The 27366-nt window shown below is 43.8% G+C and overlaps 1 protein-coding gene across 1 annotated transcript; it reads right to left on the bottom strand.

The window, feature by feature from the left end:
* On the bottom strand, window positions 1-27366 carry LOC136658178 (histamine N-methyltransferase-like). Its single transcript, XM_066634720.1, has 7 exons — window positions 27317-27366; window positions 24465-24610; window positions 22022-22074; window positions 15336-15443; window positions 9896-10026; window positions 8031-8124; window positions 1-417 (listed from the first exon to the last, which is right to left on the bottom strand). Exons 1-7 carry the CDS (start codon window positions 27353-27355, stop codon window positions 71-73), a joined length of 918 nt encoding a protein of 305 aa, XP_066490817.1. The 5' UTR covers window positions 27356-27366; the 3' UTR covers window positions 1-70.

Genomic DNA, 27366 nt, shown 5'->3' with positions numbered 1-27366 from the left:
TAAGCGGCTGTACTTGCTGCTGCAAATGATTATTTGCTAATCTATTACATTTACCTGCAATCCAATGCATCTAGGATTCAATCACTATTGCACCCAGGTTGTTATTAAAAAAATACCGTCCATCCCTCTTATCACTGTAAAGTTTAAGGTCTTCCACAATTTCATTTTTGAGGTCAAGAGGGGCAGTTTCATTAAAATTACAGGTTTCTGTCAAAAAGTCAAGCAGCAACTCCCCCTTTTTGTTTCCCTCAGTAAAGCAATCCGTTATTTCGATCTCGGATGGCAGTTCATAGGAGTGATACTTCAGTCCAGACCCATCAAGTATCTCTTCAATGTTGGCAGATGAAAAGTAGGAGCAGAGCTCACATGGTAAACGAGCACCATATTTCTTCCACAGCCTGTCCCAGTCACTGGTACCTGCCAAATAAATCATATTGCAAATGCTTAGAAGAACAGTTTGTACCTTTTGACATTTTCAGATATAAGTCTCTTAAAAACAGAAGCCCCAACTCACAAACCGCATTTTCCTAGCATTTCACAAGTTGTAAATCAAATGGACCTTCTTGCTTCAGAAGGCTATACAGTGACCCCCTTGTACCCAAAGCTATGTCCCAAGGTGGGAGAGGGATCATAATATAACTCACTGGAGCTTTCTATTCCTTCTGTTTTCCAGCCCACAGTGAAGGGCACAAAAGGACACTCCAGCATGCTGTTCTTTCCTTGCTACAGGAAGCCAGTGTACATGTCCCATATACCCATTCAGGACCAGGATGCCCTTAGAAAAGATTGTGGGCTAGGTTCAAGTCTGATAACCTCTGGCCAGCCACAGCAGCCCTACTGTGACACCACCACACTCTTGATCGTTTTGCCCAATCATGAAGAAAGAAGAAGGGCGTTGCAATAGTGGACAAACTAGTCCATTTTGTACAGCACTTGCAAGATAGGGATTATTTCCTGTTTTGCCACACTGTACTGTAAAGCAGTGGTTTCCGACCTTTAGGAGCCCGCCGACCAATGATGCAACATTGGAATTGTTGTGGACCACATGCAACTCCCTCCATCCCCACCACACAAAACAATACAATTCCACACAAAAAATACTATAGCCCATGGGGAAGCTCTCAGTGAGACACTGGAAATGCTAGCTGCAAGGGGTACATTCTCTGCCCTCTCTGCTGGTCCATGGGGAAGCATCTCATTGAGCGAATACTCCTCTACAGACTACCAGAAAGGGTGGAGAATTGACCCTCCTGCAGCTGGCATGTCAACAAGCACTGGACTACCAGAGAGGGAGGAGAATGGACTACCTACAGCCATAGCTGACACACATCAGTGGTCCATGGTGCCATGCTCACTTGGCAAGACACTGGAAGTGATAAAAGGTGATCATCTTTTTTTTTTTCCCCCGGAGACCTTGCAGACCACTTCTCAGGGTCTTACGGACCATCTGTGGTCTCCAGACCACAGGTTGGGAAGCACTACTATAAAGGCAGACCACAAAACTATCATAGTACAGCAAAGAGACAGACAGGAAATATAAAGGGATCAGAGAGCATACAACATAGGCAGGAAACCTAGTTGTCTCTGCAGTGTGGGCAAGTACCCACTTCCCCCACAGACTCCCACTCCTGCACACTGGGCAAAAACTTTCAACCTGTTTGTAACTCCTTCACCCAAATCATGAAAGGCACATCACTTTTTACAGTGGAGTTTGCAAAAAGTGCTTCTTTTTCATCTCAGTTCAAGTTAAGAGCCTTGGATTTTGCCAGAGGTTATTGACTTTATTTTAACCCTCTTCAGTGTCTGATTTATCCTTTGAATCTGCAATCAAATCAGAGGCTGAAGGAGATGTTTTTCCAGGATAAGTGATTATGTAAACAAACTCTTAAATTCTGCCTCTTCCTCTGATACCTCATCAAAATACCTACAGTTATGTGTTTGGGGAGAGATCTTGCTAATGCCAAAACTGTGTCTGATCTGAACAGTGAGAGCATGTGCACTGCAAAGTCAATAGGGGGAGCAGGAGATTGGTCCTGAACTTTTGAAATCCTTTTGAGATTCTGAAATTTCTGCAACATCTCAACTAGTTGACAGCACTTTATTTTGGCACATTATTGGTCTGAAATATTTTTAAGAACATGATCACATTTTTGCATTCACAATTTTATTTTAAATTTGAAAAGTTTAAAATATTAAAAATCAGTCAGAGATAAGGTGGAATACAAATGTTGACACTACCAAAAACAAAAAATAGGGAGTAGAGATTTGTGATAAAGCACCAATCATTTAATCTCAAGTTAATTTAAATGAAGGTTAACTGCTGAATCCCCAGAAGAAAGACAAATGAACCACTGTTACATATTGCAAAATAAATCCTCACAACCTCCTCACATTAATGATACTTTTTAGACAGACTACTGCTAAGTAGATTCATAAATCATTAAAATATAAATTCTGGAGCTCTGCTAAAAGTAATTCACATAATGTCAAGGGAGAGGGACAATCAAGAACCTCTTCGGCATTATAGGCAAGAATGAAGATGATGATATATTTGTAGAACTCAACAACTCCAGTTCCAAAGAGATCAATTAAAACCACAATACTTAATGAACTCACTTAAAAAATAAATACTCATTGTGAAATAGAATGGACATGCAGCCAATCCTTGTTTATGAGGAAGTAAGTCCCACTTATTCAACAAGATGTACTCCAAGTAAGTGTATATAGGATTACAATATCAGACGGCAACTAATTGCATTAGGATTTAGTTGAGAGGTGAAGAACTTTTGCTAGATTGTAGCCAATGTATGAAGATGTTAAAATGTCCATTGCCTACCACAGAGGCTGAGCTGGAACTTACAACAAACAACCAGATCCTGACAGGCTGAAGCAACCCAAGATATCGCAGAGCTCTGGCTGTCCATTTTGCTGTTTTATGAAGTGACAGAAGCCTTAGATAGGGGACATAGTTACATTCTGTGTATCTGTGAAGTTCTGGAACAAGGGCTGTCTCAAAGTATAAGAAACATTTGGCAACCTTGGGCCAGTCAGATTACATCCCACAGTGAGAAGGGAGTTATCCTTGTAGAAATCTACTGAAGACTAGCATAAGGTGCATAGATAAGACCCCACAGAGAGGGGGAAAATATATTAGCAGAAGCAGACTGGGAAGTGAAACCAGGCTAATCCATTTATTTGGTACCCTTGGTGGCATGACTCAGCATTTCTGATGTGAATCACTTACAAAAGGCCAAAGCCACAAGGCCCATTGGGTAGGAAAGCAATAAATTCAAGACTAATGAGGGCTTGCTGAGAGGTATGACTACAAATCCCCATTGCTAATAAAGCCATTTGCCTGCCTTTTTGGAAAGCAGTAGATCTTTAAACAGTTTCTGTCTGTAACATAAACACTCTGGCAGTTGAGAATCAATGCCGCACAATAAATTTGTGCATTTTTTTTCCCTTTCTCCACCTGGTGGGAAATGAATGCAGAGCGCTAATTGCAGACAATGTGCTGGTGTCAGTGTTCTGTGACTCAATGCCATTTCTGAACGGAGCAATTATACACTACCTGACTGCCACATTATTATAATCACTCCCTGTAGATGCAACATATGGCACTACTTTTGTTTTTCAAGACTTTGTTGTGAACTGCATTTGTGGGGAGGTTATTATCCTAAAAAGAGCACTGCATAATTCTTCATTGCTGCCCCGGTCTTGTTGACAAGGAGAAGGTGGGAGGATCCGAAACCGCCATCCTGTGTCTGCATTCCTGATCTGGTTTGCTTCTTCGAGCCTCTACTCCCAGTTTCTCATTATCATTTTACATTAGTTCTATAGGAAAAATCACCTTGAGAGCAACCTACTGGGACAAGCGTCACTGAAAAGGAGTTGCAGAAGGGCAGCAGAAGCGTTCACAGGTGACGTTTGGGTGGATTGTGGATGTTGCTGTTATTTATTACTAAAGGGGGGAGGATTGTTTCATAAATTGCTTCTTCTGTTTCTTTCCTTTTTCACCTGGTCTAGTAGTTTTATTTTCTCAGCTCTCTCGTCCATTTAATCCCATGCTTTCTTTAGCTTAGCCTCTCCCCACCACCACATCTCTCCTATCTTATGGCTCTCTATTCGCATCTCCCTTCTTCATTCACGCTAGCCTTTGGGCCACAAGCCTTCCCTACAACCCCTTTCACTTGTCTCCCAAACTTACCCAGTTGAGGGGAGGTGGGGGGTAGGGCTCATCACCAGGGTTGGGGACTAGACACTGCCATGCTTCTGGGTTCCTATGGATACTGTAAGCATGCTCATAGCACTCTCCAAGCCACAACCGTAAGGCCTACGATTCTTATGAGCCCTCTCTCTTGCTCCTTGTCTCGGTAAGACAAATTGGAGAAAGGAGGTGGTGTCCACATTTTGTTTCTAAACAATATGCTTCAATTGGTCAATCCCAATTTTTTGCCCATGACATTAACTGACCCTTTTGCTTCAGGAGTTTCATGACATTCCAGAAGAATGTCATCTAAAGATCAAGTTTGGCTTAGGGCCGATTTTCACTTTTCTACATATACTCAATTATTTTCAGACATGAAGAACATGCATATGCAGAATGCAGCACATTCAAAACTTGAAGGGGGAGCTGGGTTTGTAGATTGGCCTTGTTCCAGACATGCTAGCTTTCTAAGTAAGGAAGATGGCTCTCAAACAATATTCTACTGCACTGAGCAGTGCAAGAACAGTGTTACTCCTTGAAGAGCCTATGGACACACTGTGTCTTCTACACACAGTTCCTTACTATTTTGTAAGGTTCTAGTATATGCATGTGTATGTGCATCTTGAACCAGATGTACCAGGAATCAGGCTAAGGTTCCTTGCTACCACTGCTCCATCTCTTTTGCAAGCCTGGTAGACTGAACAAACAGCTTCAAGGGCACTATCTTAAGCTCCAGTCCAGCCTGCCTGGGCATTGAGTCAGCTGGCCCCAAAAGCCAGTCCAGCACACAGGCCTTTGACATCCTGAGTTCAAAGCCAGTCCTTCTTCCTGAGCAATTTGTCTATAGTCCAAGGCATCTGCCTTGCTTCTGTCCCTCTTAACCTTCTTGCTGCATTGAATCTTGACCTCTGCCTGCCTTTGACCATGTCCACTCTCATTGTTTGGGAATTCCAACAGTATGGGACCATATACTAATGTAGGCTGGGCCGTGCTTACATGTGAAATGCAGAGTACAAGCCAAGAACAGCTCCCATACTTTAATGACAAAAAATTATATACTTTAATATCATATAATAATAATAATAATAATAATAATAATAATAATAATAATAATAATAATAATAACAGGTATATATTATATACTGTGTGTGTGTGTGGGGGGGAAATCTATGTGTGTGTAAAAATTTCCTGCACACTGACAGGCTAGTTCTATGCATGTCTACTCAGAAGTAAGCCCCATTGAATTTATTGGGTCTTACTTCCAGATAAATGTGTATAGGATTGTAGCCTTATAGTGCAATCCTATGTGTGATTACTCTGAAGTACATCCACAGAGTTTCAGTGGGGCTTACTTCCAGGTAATTGTGTATAGGATTGCTGCTTTAGATGGACAGCCAGCTTCCTAGTTCCCAGAACCCAGAATATTGGAGCTTACCGAGGTCTGAGAAAGGTTCACTGAGCTGTTCCTGAATTCTTGGCAGAGCTTTTTCTGATTCCCAAGTATCCATTTGTATATATAGTATCCAGGTTACTATTTTGTTAATGACAGTAGCTTTATGACTGAATAAAATATCATGGGAAAGCAAACCCTACTCTGAAGCACAAGCCTAAAGAGCAACCTATGGCCATGGCAGAATTAAGCACTTGTCAAGAGCTATATGGGCAGAGTCTTTGGCACTGCAATGACCGCAATGGGTCTGTTTTCATGGTGCTGTCTTCATGTTCCAGAACGGATAACACAGGCCTACAAAACTGAGGGTCAGAATAGTTTTTCCCAAACTTTATGGTGGTTTGATATGAATTTAGGGTGCCGATTCCAAAAATGGCATCCGTTTTGCCATATCACATCTAGTTTTAGAGATATAGTATAGCCTCATTAGTGAATGGTTCAAGCAGCTTCCTCATGAGGAAGCCATGGTGTAGGCTTCCTCATGAGGAAGCTGCTTGAATCAGCACCCCAAATATACCCAGGAATTGGTGTAACATTTAAGGAAGCAAAATGTGTGTTGGCCTGTGTAACCTGTCGCCTCTCGATACCTGCCTCTATTTTTCCACTAACAATGAGCATTCTAATCACAACATACATCTGACTGGAGAAGATGCAAAACATTAAGGAAAAAAAAAATCAAAATTTCTAGGACGGATTTCTAATGTTTAATATCAAGTCCTATACCAAACATTAATCTAAGTTAAAAAAAAAAGAAAAAAGGCAAGCATTTGCAGCAGTCACAAGCATATAGTATGCATTACTTATAGGGAAAAAGGAATACTATTGTAACTGTATGGAAAATTTCAGGCACAAACCAGTCAAAGTAAAGAACCTGTAAGCCTCATTTAACCTGAATGGACTTCAGTACGTGCTTACTTCTGCCATTGGAATCAATGGGACTTGACAGTGCTTAATTTTGGCTGGATTGCACCCATAAGATTTTACATTAAGCACTAATCCTGCTGTGAATAAGATGTTTGATTTCCCTACTTTCTCAGTATGCATCCATTCCAAATGAATGCATAAACGCCACTTCCTCTACGATCCCATTTTTTTGCAATTGACTTGATCACAACTTACTTATTCAGGTGTCAAATAACCAACCTCAGATGGGATTTTACACAGTATGACAATATTAAACAAAATGGGCAATAAACAGGAAAATGAGCCAGCCAAATAGCACAACAGAGCACCATTGTAGCTATTTGCTTAATGCCACGCGCAGTCAGGTGTTACGATTTGTGAGATTCTGAAACTCTGCAACAGATTAATAGGTTCATTAAAGCCAATTGGTTTCCTTGTATGAGTTAAGGTTTCGGAGTAAGCGCATATTCTATTTGTAGCATTTGTTGTGGCATTTGGGCATGTAAAAAAAACACAGGGACGCTACAGAACTAATGGAACATATAGGGTTGTATGTTATGAACTTCATCACTTTGTGAATTCTCCTGATGTTTATATAGCACAATTTATACCTGCTAGAGCTTAACATATACCACTCAAGAGACATTCTATTATATCCAGAGAATGAGGGACCTTCATCCATTCCCTCACAATAGCTGCCTTTTCCACAGTTAGGTTTCGACACAGAAAACTAGCAACTAAGTTCCGAGATCACAGCGCCCATAGCCTCATGCTTGGCATGTACAGGGACAACACTATACCTAGTGCCACGGTTCTGATTTCAGGCAACACGTACACAGTCTACCCCTGTGTTGCCTCCTGACGATCTTTTTTATTTCTTATACATGAATGTGTGAAGTGTGACACATGTATATACACACGTATGTGGTGCTAGGTGCCATTTCCGTTCCTCTGTCATAAATGACTTCGCATGACAGCCCAATCTCAGTAGGGATTGGACTGTTGGAAATATTGTAAAGCTTTTATTTTGATTTCCCTTTCCTGCATTTATAAATATATCTCCACACTAAATGTTTGTTTGTTGAACATTCACCCTTGCCTCTCTCTTCCTTTTCCTCTGAACCACTGGGCTGTGCCACTGGCATAGAGGCCAAGAACACAAAGTAGAGTTCTCCCTTGTATACATGTTATTACAAGTCTGAAAAGCACACCCACTATGGACAGCAGAGGTACAGAGAGAATGCTATTTGGACACGCAGGGCAGACACAACAGTTTTGCTCTTCATGTGATGGACTAGATCGGAAAGTATCACCTGCCCTGGCCAATTACGTTGAAGACTGAGGAAAAATGAGTTCATTAGATGATATGAATGCTGCCCTGTGTTGAAAGCAGACACATTCATAAACCATCACAAGCTCATATATTTAACAAGGAATATACTTATAAAAAATTTACTCTACAGCAACTACCTGAAACAAGAATAATGAGGAGTTTGGCCCCAGGTTCCAAGAGGCTGTTGAAGAATCTTATGGTAGCAGGGACATCACTTACATAATACAGCACCTAGAAACAATAACAATCATTTTAATGTCAAGGTTATGGCTTTTCTAGCATACTGTATATAGGAATGCTCTCATTTTGGGTGAAACAAGGAACACTTCAAACATACATGGGTCTGTGTCCATAAGTTTTCTTACAAACCATCAAGCAACGGGTCATGCTGTTTGCCCAGAATGCAAAGGCTTAGCAAGCATGTTCCAAAAGGAAGGAATCTATGCTCCTTCTGGGTAGCATGAACGTATGAAGCTGCCTAAACTGAGTCAGGCCATTAGTCTGCTGAGGTCAGGGGTTTTCAAACTGGGGCATCGCGATGCCCTAGCCTGGCCTCTGCCCCCTTAAGGAGTGGGGGCAGTGAGGAGGCAGGGACACAGTCCCCAGGATCGCATCACTCAGGGGGCTGCAGGGGCTTGGCTGGACTGACCAGACCCTCCTGCAGCCTCCCAGGGGTGTGGGGAGCCTTGCGCAACAGTCTGCTGGACTCCCTGAAGCTTAAGAAGTGAAAGTGGAGCGATCATGCTCCACTTCTGGTTTTGCGGAGGCGGGGTGCAAAAGCTTCTCGCTTTCTAAATTTCGGGGAGCCCTGCAGACGGTCGTGCAGGACTCCCTGCACCCCCAGGAGGCTGCAGGAGGCTCTGATAAGTACAGCCAAGCCCCTGCAGCCCCCCTGAGCGATGTGATCCTGGGGATCGCATCACTGCCTTCCCTCTGCCCCTGCTGCCTCCCCCTGCCCGCAAGGATTTAGAGCGGTTCAAACTCTCCCAGAGAGTTTGAAAACTGCTGACCTAGGTCAATACTGTCTAACGCTGATTGGCAGCAACAGGGTCCCCTGAGCTCTGAGACATGGCCCAGGTTTGGGTTCCCTTACCAACACAAAGCACATGCATGCTCCATCCCCCTCCACCTCATCCTGTTTGCTTCTAACTCCTTTGACTACACACTTCTTCTCTCTTCCCAACTTACAAGGGAATGCTGGGCAGCTTTTCTTCCTCAGCGGGTAAGCAGGGGTAGTTCCTCCGCCTTCCACCCTTCCCATCTGACAGTGTTCTCAGGTGGCAGCCCTGATAACTGAGTGCTACTGGGCAGATTGGCCAAGGAGACGGGAGAAAGTCAGATGTGTTCAGGGCAATTGTTCCTCCTTTCCCATTTCAGCAGCCAATAGTGGGACACATGATACCTAAGCCCATTCTGAAAATATGCACAGTGACTCTAGATTTTCAACGTAGTCTTTTAGGCTGTCAGAGATCCCATAACAGCCATGGCATTTTTGTGGGGCTGTGGGAGGGTGTGGCGCCCCAGCACGTATCTGAGTAGGCCCACCCTTTGATGCGACCACCGGGCAGTAGCTCTCAAGTGTTTCAGACAGGGATCTTTCCCAGAACTAAACTGGAGGTGCCAAGGTTTGAAGGACTGCATCTAGACCCTTCTGCATGAAAACCATAAGCTCTATCACTGAGCTAAGACCCATCCCTTGCATGAAGTGTAATAATAATTTGACAGATACCTCTTGTGATCAGCAACCTTTTGCTTTCCATTATATGATGCCGTGCTATTTGCAGACAGACAGACAGACAGACAGACAGACAGACAGACAGACAGACAGACATTATAGCTAGGTAAATAGGTACACACAGATAATTTTTTATTGTGGCAAGTAGTAGGGCCAAAAGGCCATGCAATGTAACTGCTTGGCACAGATATGTGATATTAAAGTAGTGTATAGTTGAACATAATGTACCAACAAGTTCTCTGTAGCCACATACTATAGCAACTTTACCTGCACCATGTGGATGAAGTCCCATTTCTTTATCTCATTTCTTGTGTTCATTCGACTTTCAAATTCTGACGACGTCTCCGTGTGCCAAGTGAACTTTATGTTTTCAAGGTTTGATGTCTTTGCTACACGTTCTAAAATATGAGAAGAGCTTCACGGTTTATCTCAGTTGCAAATATGGAATAAATTTCCATTTCAAGTTTTAGAATGGTTGAAAGCTATATATTTTTAAAATATGACATTGGTGGGACCAGTTCTGGGTTATCTGTTCTTTGCATCCATTCTAGGTGAATTCAATAACATTAACTAAACAAACCAAGATGTGAACAAAGCATTTTTTGCTGCCCAAGATATTGGAGAGTTTCAGAATCTGTCTCTTATTTCTGTCCTCTCTTGAGGAGCTTGGTTACTGAGAGTAAGATTTAGCTATTATCCCAGAAGGAGAAAAAAAGTATTTCCACATATTCACTTCTTGTTATCTATCCAGAACTTGAACCTGGGTACATATTGTAAAATTTAAAAATGAATAGAGGAAAAGCAGCATTCCAATAGTTAGAAGAAATATGTAATTGTAGAGGTTAAATATATATATACTAATTACTATATGTAAGAGGCACAATATAGCCAAAGTTAGCACTTGAAAGCACCAGTGGGTTCAGTGAGAGCAATGTAGGAATGCGTGCTAAACATTGGCTTAATTACGCCTAGAATACATTGACATATCCCTGCCTATAAACTAATCCCATCTTGCCCCACTTTTACTCCATGTCTATTACATATCAGCCTTCATTTCAGGGCAATTTTATTTCCTATTCTAATTTCTTTTTAAAAAAATCCCACCCTTATTCAGAGTGGCAATACAGTTCTTCAGTCTCCCCATGTTATCTTCACAACACTGAGAGGTAGGTTAGGCTGAGAGACAGCAAAGGACCCAAGGTCACCCAGTTTGCTCCACTGCTGAATAGGGGTTTGCATCTGGGGTTTTGTGGCCTTACTCCAACCACTACACCATGGTGGCTTTGCACTATAAGCATCAGACACAGAGGGCCAGTGAGACAGTAGTCACTTTGTACAATGCTTTCCTGATTCCCAGGTAAAGTGAACACCTGAACCAACTATAAAGCCTCTAGCTCAGGGGTGCCCAAACCCTGGCCCTGGGGCCACTTGCGGCCCTCGAGGACTCCCAATCTGGCCCTCTGACAGCCCACAGTCTCCAATGAGCTCTGGCCCTCCAGAGACTTGCTGGACCTCCCACTGGCCTGATGTAACTGCTCTCATTGTGACAGCCAACTGTTCGACCTCTCATGTGAGCTGTGGGACGAGGGCTCCCTCCACTGCTTGCTGTTGCACGTCTGTGATGCAGCAGCGGCAGCAAAGGAAAAGCCAGTCTTGCTTTGTTCAAGGCCTTTTATAGGCCATGAGCTATTGCAAGACCTTCATTCATTTATATAAGTTCCACCTCTAGTATATTAATTTATGTAAACTTATGTAAATGTATTCAAATTTTAAATGTATTTTTTCCCCAGCTCCCAACACAGTGTCAAGATAGATGATGTGGCCCTCCTGCCAAAAAGTTTCAACACCCCTGCTCTAGCTGAAAACTGAGGTAAGTGATGTTGTTCTGCTTTGTTGCCTAGAAGTTGGTATTTGGGGGTGGGAGGAGCTAGAGCACTAGCTCATTGTAGTCTTTTTCTAAACTAGAAGTCACTGTTTGGGGCATCCCTGTGTTAGCATCAAGTCTCCCATAGGTCTTTTATATGCACTAAACATTCGGAATACTGTGGCTTGTTAAAAGCTGCGACACACACAGCAAATCAAAGTTACTTTTCTCAGCGCTCCAATTATGATACACTCCTCTGAAGTAGATGAGAACCTTATCTCTCTTCCTTTCCGTTTCCTATTGGACATGGAAGACCACTTCTGAATGCAGGACTGTTACTCAGTTCCCTTCCATTTATCAGTTCCCAGCCTCTATGACCACAGTTCAAACCTAATTTGCTATTTTAAACTCAGACATCACTTAGCAGTAATCCATATCACCATTGAAAATAAGCTGGCTCAGTCTGCTTCTATTTAATCTGTGAGGAGACGTCAGGGAAAGGAAGAGCAGGAAAGGGACGCTAATGCCTGTCAGTTCAGCTTCTCTGCGTCAAGAATCAGAATTGGGCTCCCTGGTGTGGGTACCAAAGGAGTTTTGAAAACCCACAAGAGGCTGTTGCCCAGACCCGAGTGGTGCATCACTGCTGACAGAGAGATTTTCCTCCTCCAACCGATGGTCAGCCTGTCCTGACTTTCCACAAGTGCAAAATAGACACCTGTGCTTTCACTGCAATCAGTACTCTGCATATAATGCATGTGTGTGTGTGCTTTTAAAAGGACAGGAATGAGAAAAAGCTCTACGCAGGAAAAAGCATCATTTGCAAAACAGTTCCAATTTCAAGGTGTGTTTAAAGGTATCTTCTCAGACTGCTGGAGTCAATCCTGCCAACTTCACGTCTCTGCTGTTTTCACCACCGGTTCACTGGGATTAGACTACTCTTGTTTTTCTCTGGTTCCCCTCCATAATAGGAATCATATCGTAGCTATCCCGTTTTCTGTAGCAATAACATTATGGCAAATATGCTCTTAGTAAGGTTACGCCACCTACCTATGTATTGGTGATAGGAAGTGCTTTCTTTTTACACAACACCCTGGTCTATAAAATTGATATAAAGTAGTGGTTCTCGAACTGGAGGGTCGCGACCCACCAGTTTGTGTAATGCTTCCCCTATCCCTTTAAGAGATGGGGGAAAGGGAAAGGCAGTGACGTGATCCCCAGGATCATGTCACTAAGGGGGGAGTCGCGGGGGGGTGCTTTGCACTTACTTGTAAGTAGGTAGGGCTGCTAGAGGCTGCAGGAGGTGTGGGGAGCCCTGTGCAACCCTCCGCAGTGCTCCCCAAAGCTTGGAATCTTCAGTAAAAGTGGGTGCAAAGCACTTCCGCTTTGCAAGAAGTGCTTTGCACCCGCTTTTACTGAGCATTCCAAGCCTCGGGGAGTGCTACTGAAGGCTGTGCAGGGGTCCCTGCACCTCCTGCAGCCTCCAGCAGCCCTACCTACCTACAAGTAAGTGCAATGCACCCCCCCCCACTTAGCGACACGAGCCAGAAGCAACTGTGGACCTCCCATTATATTCTATGGGGCAAGTGCCCTGGGCGCAAGGCTGTAGGAGCCTCTCTGAGGCCCCTGACGCAGTTGGAAACTGTGCTTCCGGTTCCCCCGAAGACAGTTTATAGCGTTGGGGAATCTCAGAGAGGCTTCTCCGATGCAGCCTTGGGTCGTGTGAGGCTCCGTGAGCCTCAGGTGAGTGGGGGGGCAGATTTGACCGCGGGGGGCTGTGACAGCCTGCGGGTGACGCCATCGCGGACCTTTCCCCCAGAGCATGGGGCTAAGGAAGTCCACCACTGGCAGGAAGAATGTGAATGAATTGTGAATGGCCTCCCTTGTCATTCATGAAGAGCAAAGGCACCCAGGATCTGCTGAGGACTGCCTTCTTTCACATGACAATTGCCACTCTAAAATGAGGCAGACTGCAGTGGGATGCACAGCATGACTCCCCCTCCTTCTTTTGGCAAAGTAAAGGTTCACTGTGCAATTGGGCTGTTCATTATTGGCAGAGAAAATGACTTTTCACAACAGACCCCATGAAAATTTGGTACTGCCCAGTTACTATGGGAGTGAATAGGAGGAATTTTGCCAAGTATGTAAACTACACTTACACTAAGGTTTGTGTCATCTGGTGCGGGAGGACAGCATGTCACGCCCAGATGCACCTCCTCCCATGCAGCAGGTGCGGCAAAACCCTGGGCAGTAGGCGTGGTGATGCACCATCGCCTTACCTCACCTCTCCTGTTTTTGGGGTTTTTTTTGGCAATAACTTTTGATAGAAGAGAGACATTTTAGTGTGGTTTGTTTCATTGCATTCTGCATGAAATTACACATTAGTATTATATTATTCCCACTCTATTGTTCCTGGGAAGGGAAAGGACAGTAGCATCCTGAGCATGTCTACTCAGAAGTAAGTCCCACAAAGTTAACTGAGCCTTACTCCCAGGTAAGTAAGTGTGTCTAAGATGGCAACCTCAGTCACAGAGGCTGCCATTCTATGCTACACACTCAGCTGGTGGGAATGAGTCTCATTCAGCTAAATAGGGCTGACTTCTGAGGAGGCTTGAAAGGCACTGCACAGCCACATTCCTCAGCCCTTCACTGAAGTGACCCCCAGTCTCTGGAGGGGACCCTCTAGAAGGCTTTGGGAGGGACCCACGCACACCCTTCTCCCTGCTTTGCAGCGTGGGGAGTGTGAACAGCGTGCCCGGCAGTCAGGCCTGTGGCTGCAATCCTATCCACACTTACCTGGGAGTAAGCCCTATTCCCTATAATGAAACTTACTTCAGAGTAGACATGCATAGGCTTGGGCTGTGTGTTGCCCAGAGCAGCGCGGGCAGACCTCCTTTGCATCCTCCTCCTCCAGCCCCCAAAGCCAAGCCTGCCAGGGAGCTGGCTGAGGAATGCTCCCGCTGAGGAATGTGGCAGGGTAGGCCAATGCCTGGTTCCAGCTGGGGTGGAACGTCCGCTGAGGGCTGGGATGGGGGGCTCCTGCCTCACTGCCACTGCTGTGCTGGTCCTTCCTTCCCTCGAGGTGGAAGAATTGCCCCTCTTTCCTCTTTCCAGACAAGTGAGGAGGGGGAGTGATGGGGGAAGAGGGAGGAAGGGGTTTCAGGGGCACACGCAAACCCACGGGAAAGAGCAGCAAGCCCGGGAGAAGGAGAGTTCAGCTGGCCCAAGGGACTCCAAAGCCCATCACCTTGCAACCAGTCACGCTCCCTCCACACACAAGCGCGCAGCAGGCTGGCAGCACATCACCCCCTCCTGGCGCGTCACCTGGTGCGGGTCACATCACTTGCACCATCCCAGCGATGCTACTGACAAAGGAATGGCAGGCTAATTCTTGAGACTGCACAATGTACAGCTTGCTTTGGAATGCAGACCAAACACAGGGACAACTTCATATCCACCCTACTTTCTAATTCAGAGCTTATGCTAGCGTGGGCAGGCTGTAAGCTGAGACACAGTTGATTTATTTGTATTTCCTGAACTATCAGGTTTTCTTTCCATCACCTGCCTTGCCTGATCACAGAAGAGTCCCAATATAGAGCAAAATTCAGAACTGCCAGCAACTAATGCTTTTTAGTTCAGCAACAGCAGAGTTGACTTTACAAAACTTTTAGTTCATGTTGTTTGTTGGCTGATCAATGTGTATTATCAATAGGATAATTATTCAAGTTTTTAACTTCTGCTAATTAATGCCCCAATCCTAGCCCTTTTCTCCACTGGCATAACTAGCATTGTGCTAGTAGACAAACACAAACTGCAACAAAGCACAAACTGCACTGTAAACCCTACCTTTGTAGCTAAGGACTTGTTCAGCATTTGGTTCTATCACATCATTGCAAATGGCAACTCCAGGATGGTTAGCCTTTAGTTTTCCAAGAATCTGAAGGTCGATTTCTCCTAGGAGACAAATAAGAGGAAGGAAAGAGATGGTGATATTTTTCTAAAGAGTGTGCATGAATCACTCTGTCTTAGCCTCACCTACCTCACAGGGCTGTTGTGAGGATAGAAGGTGGGAAGGACCCATGTATACCACCCTGAGCTCCTTGGTGGAAGGACAATATAAAAATGTGAAAAAATACATAAATCCAAATTCATGGTTCAATCATGAATTTAAGATGATTTCCCAAATCATACAAGCACCACCAGTGAGTGAAGGTGAAAGAGAATGTGATGAATGTCCTGTGTTTTTTTCCTATGTTTTGCCTATTTGTCCTTCTTTTTGGGCACTTTATCTCCCCAGAAGCTCCCGTGCACATTCAGCAGTCTAAAAGTGGCCGGGACTTCAGCAACCTGCAGCAGTCTTTGTCTCTGGAATGCCAGTGTCAGCCGCCATGTATTTCTGTGGATTCAGGCTCCTTCTCCCTGTCTGGAGTAGAAAAACTTCTTACAACCACGTCTTCATGGGCATCTGATGAAGTGGACTGTTGTCTACAAAACACACATCCTGGCATAACACTGTTAGATTTTAAGGGGCTACAAGACTTTGGATTGTTTTTAGCCCATGTAGCATGAGCCCACTGGCATGACAACTGAAAACAGTTCTAGAAATCAAACATAGGTAGCAGCAAAGCACCAGGATATGACCAACTTCAAAGAACATCAGAATAGTCATCTGGCCCTATTGGGAGCCATAGGGTGATTTACAATTGCCATGACAGGGAACATATGAAAGCCTGAACAAAGACCTGGCCCTATGTCAGACAGCACGTGTACTACTGCTTTACCCACATACAGGTATTATTCCGTAATACGAGAATGTATATTTATATACCACTATTCAACAAAAGAAAGGTTCACAAAATGGTTTACACAGCAAAAGAAATGCAAAAATGGTTCTGTGCTCCAAAGGAATCACCATCTAAAAAAAGACACATGGTGCATTAAACAGCAGTCACTGGAAGGGAAGCTATGCTGGGCTGAATGGGGCAATTGCTTTTCCCCACTATATATAAGAAAACCATCACTTAAACAGTGCCCCTTAAACAGCTTAAACATCACTTAAACAGCTGGCTGAGGAATTCAGCACTAAGGGCCCAATCCTATCCAACTTTCCATCACCAATGCAACCTCAGTGTAGCCTCAAGGTAAGGGAACCGATGTTCCAATACCTTGAGGAGGCTTCTGTGACTGCCTCCCATCACAGGAAGCATTGGCATGGCTGCACTGGCGCTGGAAAATTGGATAGAATTGGGCCCTAAAAGTGTGCCAGCTACATGGCTGATCAAAACAATACCATCTGAGGTTCCTCCCCACCATGACCATAATAATGTGCGCCATCATGCCCCACTTTCCTTCTTGGCACACCATTCCCCTTCTAATCACCTGAGACTATCTAACTATCCTCCACACATCATATACATACTATTTTAAAGCAGTATATAGGTTATGGACAAATCTCTACTACCACACAATTAGGAAAATGGGAAGAGCATGCCAGGACAGCATATCGAGACATGCTTTTGCACATCCCTACTCAAATGGAAGTGGGGGCAGACTGAGACGGTATCATCCAAACCACTAATCAGCCTCCAGTCTACTTAGCATCATAGTGTGTCAGTTGTAGTCTAGAGCAGTGGTTCCCAAACTAGTGGATCCTGACCCACCAGCCAGAGAATCACTTGTCCCAGCCAGAGAATCACTTGTCCCCGGCCACTTAAGGGGCAGGGCAGGGCAGGGTGGCAGCAGCGATGCAATCCCCACTGAATCCAGCCCATGCCCCTGCAGGGCTTTCCAAGCCTCAGAAGAGTAAAAATTGCAATCAGAATGAACTTCCAGTTTCACAACTGAAAACCGGATATGGGTTCCGATCACAATTTTTATTCAGCATATCACTGCCATCCCCACCCCCATCCCGCAAAGACTTAGGTGATTCCTAATGTCTGAGCAGAAGTTTGGGAACCACTGGTCTAGAATATGAAAGCATAAGGACTTTTAAGTGGATCATTTGGTTTTTATTAAAAAGTAAGTGAAGACAAAAGACTAGTAAGAAGGGACTGAGGTGGAAGACAGAGTCAGGAGACAGTGCAAAGTGATGCTAGGATGCTTGAGAAACAGATAATTCTGTTAAGGAACCAGATATAGTATTGAGAAATTTAAAAGGAAATGATGTAGGTCGATATAATGGGCCAAATAATCTATGGATTTGATGAGTAAAGGTTTTCTTTTCTTTTTTGTATTGAAAATGTATTTTTCAATAAGTGTATATTTTAAGAATTGTATAAGTAAGTATTGAATTGTATAAGTAAGAACTGAATAAGTAAGAATTGATAACTAATTTTTTGTATGATTTTATAGTAGAATGAAATGTGTATTAGAAAGAAATGTAGTTTGAGATTTCCGCATTTGCCACACAACCTGTAATATCTTTATTTATTTTGTTTGAATTTTTGTTTAATAAAATAAATACATGGGGAAAAAAGAAATTTAAAAGGAAATGAAGACAGATGCTTGAATGACTGAGGCTGTAATTCTATCTACACTTACACAGGAGTAAACCTCACTGACTCTAATGGGACTTCCTTCTGAGTAGACATACCTAGGATTGGGCAAAAAATTGAGGTCCTGCCTGCAAATATTTCGACAGGAAACCTTGCAATCTATATACAAAGGTTATGTTACTTGATGCAACATACACTTTGTACTGATTTTGTATGCTTACTAACTACCCCACCACCAAAAAGTAAGTCAGGAGCAGGGCTGTTCCATTCATGAGATCAACTTAAGCCAGGGGTGTCCAAAGTTTTTGGCAGGAGGGCCACATCATCTCTATGACACTGTGTTGGGGGCCAGGGGAAAAAAGAATTAATTTACATTTAAAATTTGAATAAATTTACAGAAGTTTACATAAATGAATATATTAAAGATGAACTTATATGAATGAATGAAGGTCTTGCAATAGCTCAAGAACTACAAAAGGCCTTGCACAAAGCAAGGCTGGCCTTTCCTTTGCTGCCGCTACTGTGTCACAGACGTGAAACAGCAAGCAGCGGAGGAAGTCCTCATCCCACAGTTCATCCTAGAGGTCAAACAGTCACCCTCACACTGAGAGCAGTTGCATTGGGCCAGTGTGGGCTCCAACAAATCTCTGGAGGGCCAGAGGCTCATTGGAGACTGGGGGCTCCCTGAGGGCCGCATTGAGAGGCTTCGAGGGCCGCAAGTGGCCCCAGGGCCGGGGTTTGGGCACCCCTGACTTAAGCAATCACTCAGGCAGCAGATTGGCAGCGGGCATCCACTTCTGTGAACCCACTCATCTTCACTGTTCCTCCTCCCTAGATTGGAAAAGGAAGAGAGGACTGGACTGGAAGAGGAAGTGTTAAGGAGAGGTGAGCGGTAGGCTAGAGTGTCAGATGGAGACATTCTAGCCCATCGATTGCCTATCTTCCACACTTCTTCTGCATCCTGTCCTTCCTTTACCACTTCAGGGAATGAATGGGGCAGAGGCTGGCACTTCACCAGGTAAAAAGGGCAGCATCTGACATGCTGCTTCAGGTGCCAGGAGATTGTGGGCTGGTCCAGGCCAGAAGCCTCATTCCTTCTGGCCTGTGTGAGGAGAAGCCCCGCCTCTGAGCAACTGTTACATTCATGCTTTCAGGAGAGGTTCTATTTCCTGCGGACTCAGTTCAGGCCCCTAAGGACAGAAGCAATAGTAGGAATGCCTGAGGGTTAGGGAAAGGCTTACCACCACATTTCCTCAGCAACTCTCAAAGCTGCCTCACTCAACTTTGTATTGTTGTACACTGCTTTGGGGATAATTTACATCAAAAGGCGGAATACATAAATCTTTTAAACTGATAAATATCCATATGAAAAATTTCATACCAGAGACAGAGGAATTGAACACTTTTAAAGTAAGGACAAGAACCTCGATGTTGATGCAAAGCATGACAGGGATCCTCAAGGACAGATGGGTAAAAAATGATTGTGGCAACAGAAGAGAAAAGTGAATTTAACAGAGGCATTCTCACCCTACAGAAAAAAGAAGATAAAGGCAGCAGGAGACAGAAGAAGAAAGAAAGGAGGAAAGTTCAAGTCGTCAATATAAGAAGTGATCAGAACATGAACTAGGGATATGAATAACATATAGAGAAGAGCATTTTCAGTGACGAGCAACCCAAGTTATACCCAGTGCCATCACCAGGTGAAGCAGCACCAAAATGGTGACTGCTGTATCTACTGGGCCCACCAGGAGGTTTTTTTGGGGTGACCTCCAGCATCCCCTTCCCCTGAGGAAAGCCCTGGGAATGAGGTTTCTCAAGTCTGTGCCAGCTATTTTGTTGGTGTAGACGAGAGAACTTCTGTGTTGGGTTTTTCAGCCTGACACAAAGGATATGATCCAGTGGAGCAGGGCTCTACCAGTCCCACCCATGTCCTGGGCTAGTCACTCCCCTCCCCCCCTACTTGCCCTCCCCCTGCCCCGAAGGCCCTTAACATCTGCCTGGAGCTCTTACCTTGCTCCAGGCTGCATCCATCCAGCACTGGGCCAGCACTCCCTCCTCAGGGTGTACAGGGTGATGTACAGCTCTTCACCAGTGCTGAAGAGCCATAGGATGGGGCCCTAAGACAGCAATTTGACACACACTCTCCTGGGGGTAATTGCCAATGGACATAGTGGGGCTTCTGATTAATATGCATAGAATTGTACTGTAAAATGTCTATTAGAAAATATGTATATAGCATACAGAGAACTGAATAACAGTACGTCTAGGAAAAGTTAAGCCAATTACATTCAATTGGGTTCAAGCAGCCCAACAGTATTTGCTTTCCAGAATACCAACTGAATTTCTGTTGTAATAAAATAGCTTTAATCTTGCTCTAAGTTTTCCATGCGGAAGTATAAAAAACAAGTTGTTCTAATTTGTTCAAATGAAGCTACTGTCAAATCTGCAATGTGAAAGTGATAGTTAACCAGTGAATAAGTTTTAGCATTTTGTGCATGTCTTCTGTATAAATAGTATCTTTTTTTGAAGAAGAAAAAAAAGCAGTAAGAAGCAACCCAAGCTCACATAAAACCCTCTCTGCTCCTATGGATTAAAAAGAAGGAAGGAAAAAATTATTTCGCGTTTATGTACATTAAGTCAATGCAATTTTTTCCCCTTCACAAGTAACTAATCCACCTAACTGTATTTTTAGACCACCCTTCCCCCCCAAACGCCTTTGATTTGCAGTGTAATTTACTATCTTAATTGAGTTCAGTTAGTTGTTTATATGCAAACAAGTGCTTTGGGGCATTTTAGAGCTGGATACGTGGCAGCCTGCATTGTCACAACTCGAAATTTAAGCTGTAGGAATTATTTAAGCTCGCCAATACAATTACCTTAAAAAGGCTATCACTACGTTCACCATTAAGTTTCCAATTAAACTTTTCAAGGAAATGGATTGTTTATAGCACATTTGCTATTTTATAGCTCAGCAACTGCCTTTTATGATTGGAGATGGGGATACGGCATCATTAATAAGACACGGGGTGTAAACAAGGCATACTTTCCAGATAGCCTGGCATAACACTTCCTCACAATTAGTTATTGCAGCTTACAGTCAGTCTACACCCCAATATTGCTCATAGCAGCACTCTGTTTTCATAAGCTTCCCATATGCAGTCAATAATTGCCTCTCAGGAATGAGGACTGGGTTTTAGTAGCACACCTTTGTAAAAGGAGGTGCTAAATTTGTGGAGATCTAGCTGCCAGTCTATCCACCGTGACAGGCCAACATACAACCTCCATGTTTGCAGCAGTGATACTCCTGCCATATTACAGTTAGTTAGGTTCATCAAGCATTGATTTTCATGGTATCAGGAGTGGATTCTACACAGAATTGAGTTGCACATTGTTCTCTCTAAAATCCATTTTTTATGCTCAGTCACTCATGTTGTAGACTGCCCAATAAGCTTATTAGTACTTCTTAATCTCTAACTCAGAAATTAGAAGGAAAATTATATTAATTATAATCAATAACATACAACAGGGGTGCCCAAACCCCGGCCCTGGGGCCATTTGCAGCCCTCGAGGACTCCCAATCAGGCCCTCAGGAAGCCCCAGTCTCCAATGAGCCCCTGGCCCTCTGGAGACTTAATGGAGCCCGCGCTGGCTTGACACAATTGCTCTCAGCATGATGGCCAACTGTTCGACCTCTTACATGAGCTGTGGGATAAGGGCTCCCTCCACTGCTTGCTGTTTCACATTTGTGATGCAGCAGCGGCAGCAAAGAAAAGGCTGGCCTTGCTTTGTGCAAGGTCTTTTATAGGCCTTGAGTTATTGCAAGACCTTCATTCATTCATATAAGTTCCATCTCTAATATATTCATTTATGTAAATTTATTCAAATTTGAAATGTAAATTAATTCTTTTTTCCCCCGGCCCCCAACTTAGTGTCAGAGAGATGATGTGGCCCCCCTGCCAAAATGTTTGGACACCCCTGATATACTACATTAGAATATATGTTCACTATTTCAATGCATGACTTCATGCTCTTACTCACCTGAACCACCACCAACGCTCAGAACATTTATTGTAGATTTTTCATTACCTATACTAAGAGGGAGAGGGGAAATTACATCTGTTAGAACTGTCAGGAGGTCAATAGGTTTTCAGAAAATGCAATGACATTCATTTCTAGAAACTATCACATATCCTTTCTGCTAAGAATGAATCAATTAAAAATGACCCCCATGACACTTTCTCACTCTCACTCTCTCTTTCTGCACTTCCCAACATTCTGTGTCACACTAGCATGGCCAATAAAACACACTCCTATGCTGATGAAGAGGCAGTATGATTCTCAAAGGCTGTGGTCACTAGAGGGGCAGGTTCTGATTTAGCACCACCTTCTATCACACTATTATTTATTCATTTACAATATTTATGTACTGCTATTTATGTGCTGAACATAAATCTATTTTTCAATGAGATATTTAGAAGTACTATTCCATGAGACAAACTCATGGAACCTCCATTTCTGCAGGTGTTTCCCTTCATACTGCAATCGGCATCCTGGCTGCCGACTCTTGCACTTTCCAAGCTCTCACATGCAGCTGCAACCAAGCTTCGGACTGGTTTCTCAAAAGCTGTTATCCATTTTTTTGCCAGCTGAATCCTCCTCTCTTTGCTCCTCCGCAGAGATGACACCAGCGGCTTCTTGGTCTCCCATCCAAGCAACCAATCCTGCTTAGCTTTTTCAGGCAAGGCAACAGCTCAGCCCCCAGACTACACCTCCTGTCCTCCTGACCGCACTGTCCTTGAGTGCACCCCTTTATTCCCCCATATAAGTGAATGGGTGCCTTTCACTCCTATAGGGAACCATGAAAAACTGCAGTTGGGTATGGGGTATACAAAAAGCAGTGTTTGGTTTCTTTATTCCAATCATTTTTTATTGCTATTAACATGCATAGTGAGCAAAATGGTACGGAAAGACAAATCATTACCAACTTGACTAATATTAACATTGTCACTTATATGTATATATGTAACTTATATGCCTCTTACATGTAACTATGGACAATAAGGAAAGAAAACAGACATGAAATTTAAAAGTACAGGCTCAGCCATAAAAGGTATAATGAGCTACATCAATAAGCATAAAATCATAAGCGTTCTGGTCAAGCCTCATTCGGTACTATCGAAAACAGAAACAATCACTGCTCTGCTTTTGAAAGGCTCTTCTACTGCCCGTAAAGGACTCTATTAACTCTAGATTATATTTTTGTTTCATAAACTCTACAAAGGGTACCCAGTGCTGAAGGAATGAGGCAGTTTTGTTTTCCCCCATCTTTCACCCAAATACTTTTAGCCTGTTTGTTTATTTTGGCCACCTTCCGTATCTTAAACTGCCGTTTCTTCAAGGATTCAGCTAAATGATCCTTCTACTTTTAAGCTACATGCATCTTGGCAGCCAGAAGAAAATTCCAAACTAATTCCCTTTTTACTGATTCAACTGATCATCAATAGAACCCAAAAGGATCACTAACAGCCCAATCCTTTCCATGAGATATGCCAGCATACATCCACAGACATCAGTGGTTCACCAGCCCCCTCCCCCCCCGGCAGAAGTCTGCCCACTGATGCATGCCCACTGATGCATGCACTACAGACATTGGTGCAATGTCAGAAAAATGCTGCACTGATGTTGCTCAGATGCAAGCAGAACTCTGCCAGTGGGGAGACCAGAACAGGAAGGAGGCTGGGGCATGATGTGGGAAGGATGAGGAGTCAACGCTTACCATATCCTAACCACACAATGAACATGCTCCGACACTGGGAAAATGCTACACCAATGACAGAACAATGGACAAGGGAAAACACTAGAAAATCACACCTCCCACCACCCCTGACCCTGCTCAATTTCCCACAATGGAGCATAAGATACAGGCTACACTGTGGAGCCAATCACAGCACACGACCCGAGTATGGAGGACCCTGCCAGGGAGACTATGGCTCATCAAGGGCCCAATCCTATTCAACTTTCCAGCACCTGTGCAACCAAAATGCAGTTCTGAGGTAAGGGAACAAATGCTCCCATACCTTGAGGAGACCTCTGTGACTGCCTCCCCACTACAGGATGCAGTGCATGCCCCATTGGCATGGCTACACGGGTCCTGGAAAATTGGATAGGATTGGGCTCTTAGTCATCCTAGTATTTGTTCAGTTTCCTCTATATTTCCTTTTGAAAAAACCATAAGATCTCTGCTCATAGCTCACAGATTCTCTCACAAAGAGAAGTTTTCCACTAGAACGTCTGAAGTAAACATTACTGTGTATCTAGAGGGGAAAAGAAAAACAAAGTCAAGAAGCAGGGCTCTCTGTAACTCTCCAGCAGCTCTTCCAAAACTGGCTGTATTGCATGCAAACTCTCTCTCTCTCTCTCTCTCTCTCCCCCGCCCCCGTACCAAAGGTTTGTCCTTCTGGTAACACCTTGGACACTTTACCTTGATAGCACCCCAGACAGCTTCCTCTCAATGAATTCCAGCATGCACTGATGCTCTGTTGAATTCTCAAGGAACAGACGAAAAGATTCCATGTAGCGGCTCTGATCAGAGAACAAACTTCTCATGGTCACAGCTGTTTCCCACCGCTTCAAGAAAAACGGTTGAAAAGTCGGTTATTTTGGTTGCAGTTTGAGGTGGTAGGGCAGAGAAAGCAAAACGTTAAAACATGGCACAGAGTCAGGAGTAGTTCTCCCATGTCACAGACAACTGTTTTGACATTTAAAGGCGTGTCAGATAGTTGCTGAGCTATGCAAGTTGCTCTGCTAAGCAAACATTTGCTAAAGCCAAGTATCAGCAATTTTAGCAGACTTTGTACGAGACTTTGACCGCAGCAAACAGCTGCTTTTCAAGCAGAACACAATTGTGGAGTTAGCCTTCTGTGTAAGTTTGAACTTCAACTCTGAGCAATAAGTGAGTGATTTCAGAAATAATTTCTGGGGCTAGTTTTGCAGAATCTGCAAGGTCAAGGATGTGTTTTTTGCTTAGTTAGAATTCTGCTTCTGTTCTCACACACACTCGCATGCACGTACAAGCACACAACCTTTAACCCATTTTTGCCTGGCCCACAGGTGTACACATTTGGTCCCTGTTGCTTATATGTAACATTGGGCAGATATGGTTCAAATTAGAAGAAAACCCCCCCCATCTTCTCTTTAAATATGTTGGGATCTGTTAAAGATTTTCTAGTGAAGCATTTACTCTGCATTCTAATTATGCCCATGCACCCATAAAATTTGTGTATCTATCTGGTATGTTGTCCAAGAATAATCAGGGACATGTAGTCATGTACTAGACTAGCCAGTTTAACTTGTTATGCAAAATTCAATTTGCCCAGTCACTGCTCTGTTTGCGTTTCTGGAGTCCTCCAGTGCTCCCTTGTCTTTCTACTCCTTACCAACGGTATGCAGCAATTTTATCTCTGAGATTTTCTCCAGGTCTACTTTGATCAGGCTTTCTTTTCATCATGTCTATGCCTCCTAGGGCCCTCTGTTCTCTGCATCTTCTGGCTATCATTTTCTCACATCTAAGCTTTTCAATTCACAGCGTACTGTGACTTGCTTCCTTTGGCTGCGTTGACATGTAGTCCTTTTTTCACTTGGTTTTTTCAGCCCACCCAGAAATACTTTCTTCTAACTGGTTTTCATACCCCCTACTAAAACCTGTGTGAGATTGTTCCCTTCTTCCTTGATCCTCCTTCTATACAGCTTCTCAGACCCTAGCTTCTTCTCAACAGTAATTCCCATAATCCAGGAACTAGGAAAAAAAGATTGTTGTAATGACAGGAATTGCTGCAACATTGATCCTTATACTGCTGATGAATAACATGGGACTTTTTCCCTGAATGGGAATGACATGGGACATTCCCTGAATGTCTTAGGGAAGACTCACACAAGTCATAACTTATCAACCCAAACACAATCCTATTGTCACATATCTTGGCCCATTAGGCAATTGACAATCCCCTTATTTTTGCAGTCCAAAGCTGGCGGCAGAAACTAGCTGGTTTAAAGCAGTTGGTTGTGACTGCTGGGCTGCATTTAGCTTGCTGATCATAAGTTGTGCAGAACTGTCCTTCAGCATGCATATGCCTTCCTCCAGAATGATACACGGAGCACAGATTAGCAGCAGAAAGTATGGTGAAGTGGTATGGATAACTCCCTGAAGTTCGATGTTTGTCTGCTAGATTAACCGCACAGGAAAGCTAAGATACAAGCAGAGATAATAAAAAAGAAAATAGAACCCAACCCAATAGAACCCAAGAGAATAGTATGTTTTACCATCATACTATGAACAAAGCACAAAACACAGTAAAACTTCTGAACGTGAATGGGTCATACCACCCTGCATTGAGAATGGTACTGCCCAGGGTCACACATTCTTTTGCTAAGTAGTCTCTTCTGTCATTAAGAGAAAACAGGGGAGATTCAGATCAATTCACATTTGAAATGCTTTCCATTCTGTAGTCTTTTTTCCACATACAAGAGTTTTACAGCACAACCCTATAGGCGTGTCTACTCAAACATAAGTCTCATTGAATTCAGTTGATATACTTTCAGTTAAAAGTGTATAGCAGATGTTGTCAAAAAGTTTATCATGATGAGTCTCCAGGGGTGTTGTGGGTCACACACTGGGCCACTTGGCAGTTTGAGCATGACAGGTCAAAGAGCAGAGGCTTTGCTCTATTAGCTGAAAGCTAAGTGACGTTTTTGTGCCCACCCTCCCTTACCTTTTCTACAACAATTTTCAAGCCTTTTCTCCCAGATGCAACCTGGATAAAAGTACGAATGACATCATCATGTTGCACATTATCAGCACTTACTTCTGAATTCCACAACTAGCACAGTTGGAGGAAGGGTGTCACGGCGCAGGTAAGTTTGGGAACCAGTGGTATATAAGATTGCAGACTTATGATCCAACCCTATTTGGGCCTTCCGCTGCTGGAATTTGCATTCCATTAATTCAAGGCCTGGGCTGGTGGTGTGGCAACTGCTGCAATGGCAGGAGCTGGGGCTGCCAGTGCAATTGACTGGTGGCTGTGGCCACACGGCAATGAACTCCGGAGCTCCCACCAGAGCAGGTAAGTCAACAGAGGGGAATATGATTGGGGCATGGATTGGGACCAGCCAGGGGAAGATACCAACAGCAGCAGTGCTGACGTCCTATGCCCCTGGCCTGGACTCAACATGCCCCCTTGAATTCACTTGAATTTATGCCATCCAAAGAGCTGGTGCAGATCTGAGTAGATTCACTGGCAACAAGGCCCTGGTGGAGTAGGTATGTTTTTCACTTACCTCTCTTTCACTGCCTGGTCCCCAGTTGGGCCACAGCATGCAGCAGAGGC

This window comes from Tiliqua scincoides, chromosome 1, assembly GCF_035046505.1.
Source record: "Tiliqua scincoides isolate rTilSci1 chromosome 1, rTilSci1.hap2, whole genome shotgun sequence".
NCBI lineage: Eukaryota > Metazoa > Chordata > Lepidosauria > Squamata > Scincidae > Tiliqua > Tiliqua scincoides.
The sequence above is the reverse complement of the archived record's forward strand: the minus strand, read 5'-3'. Positions and strand labels throughout refer to the sequence as shown.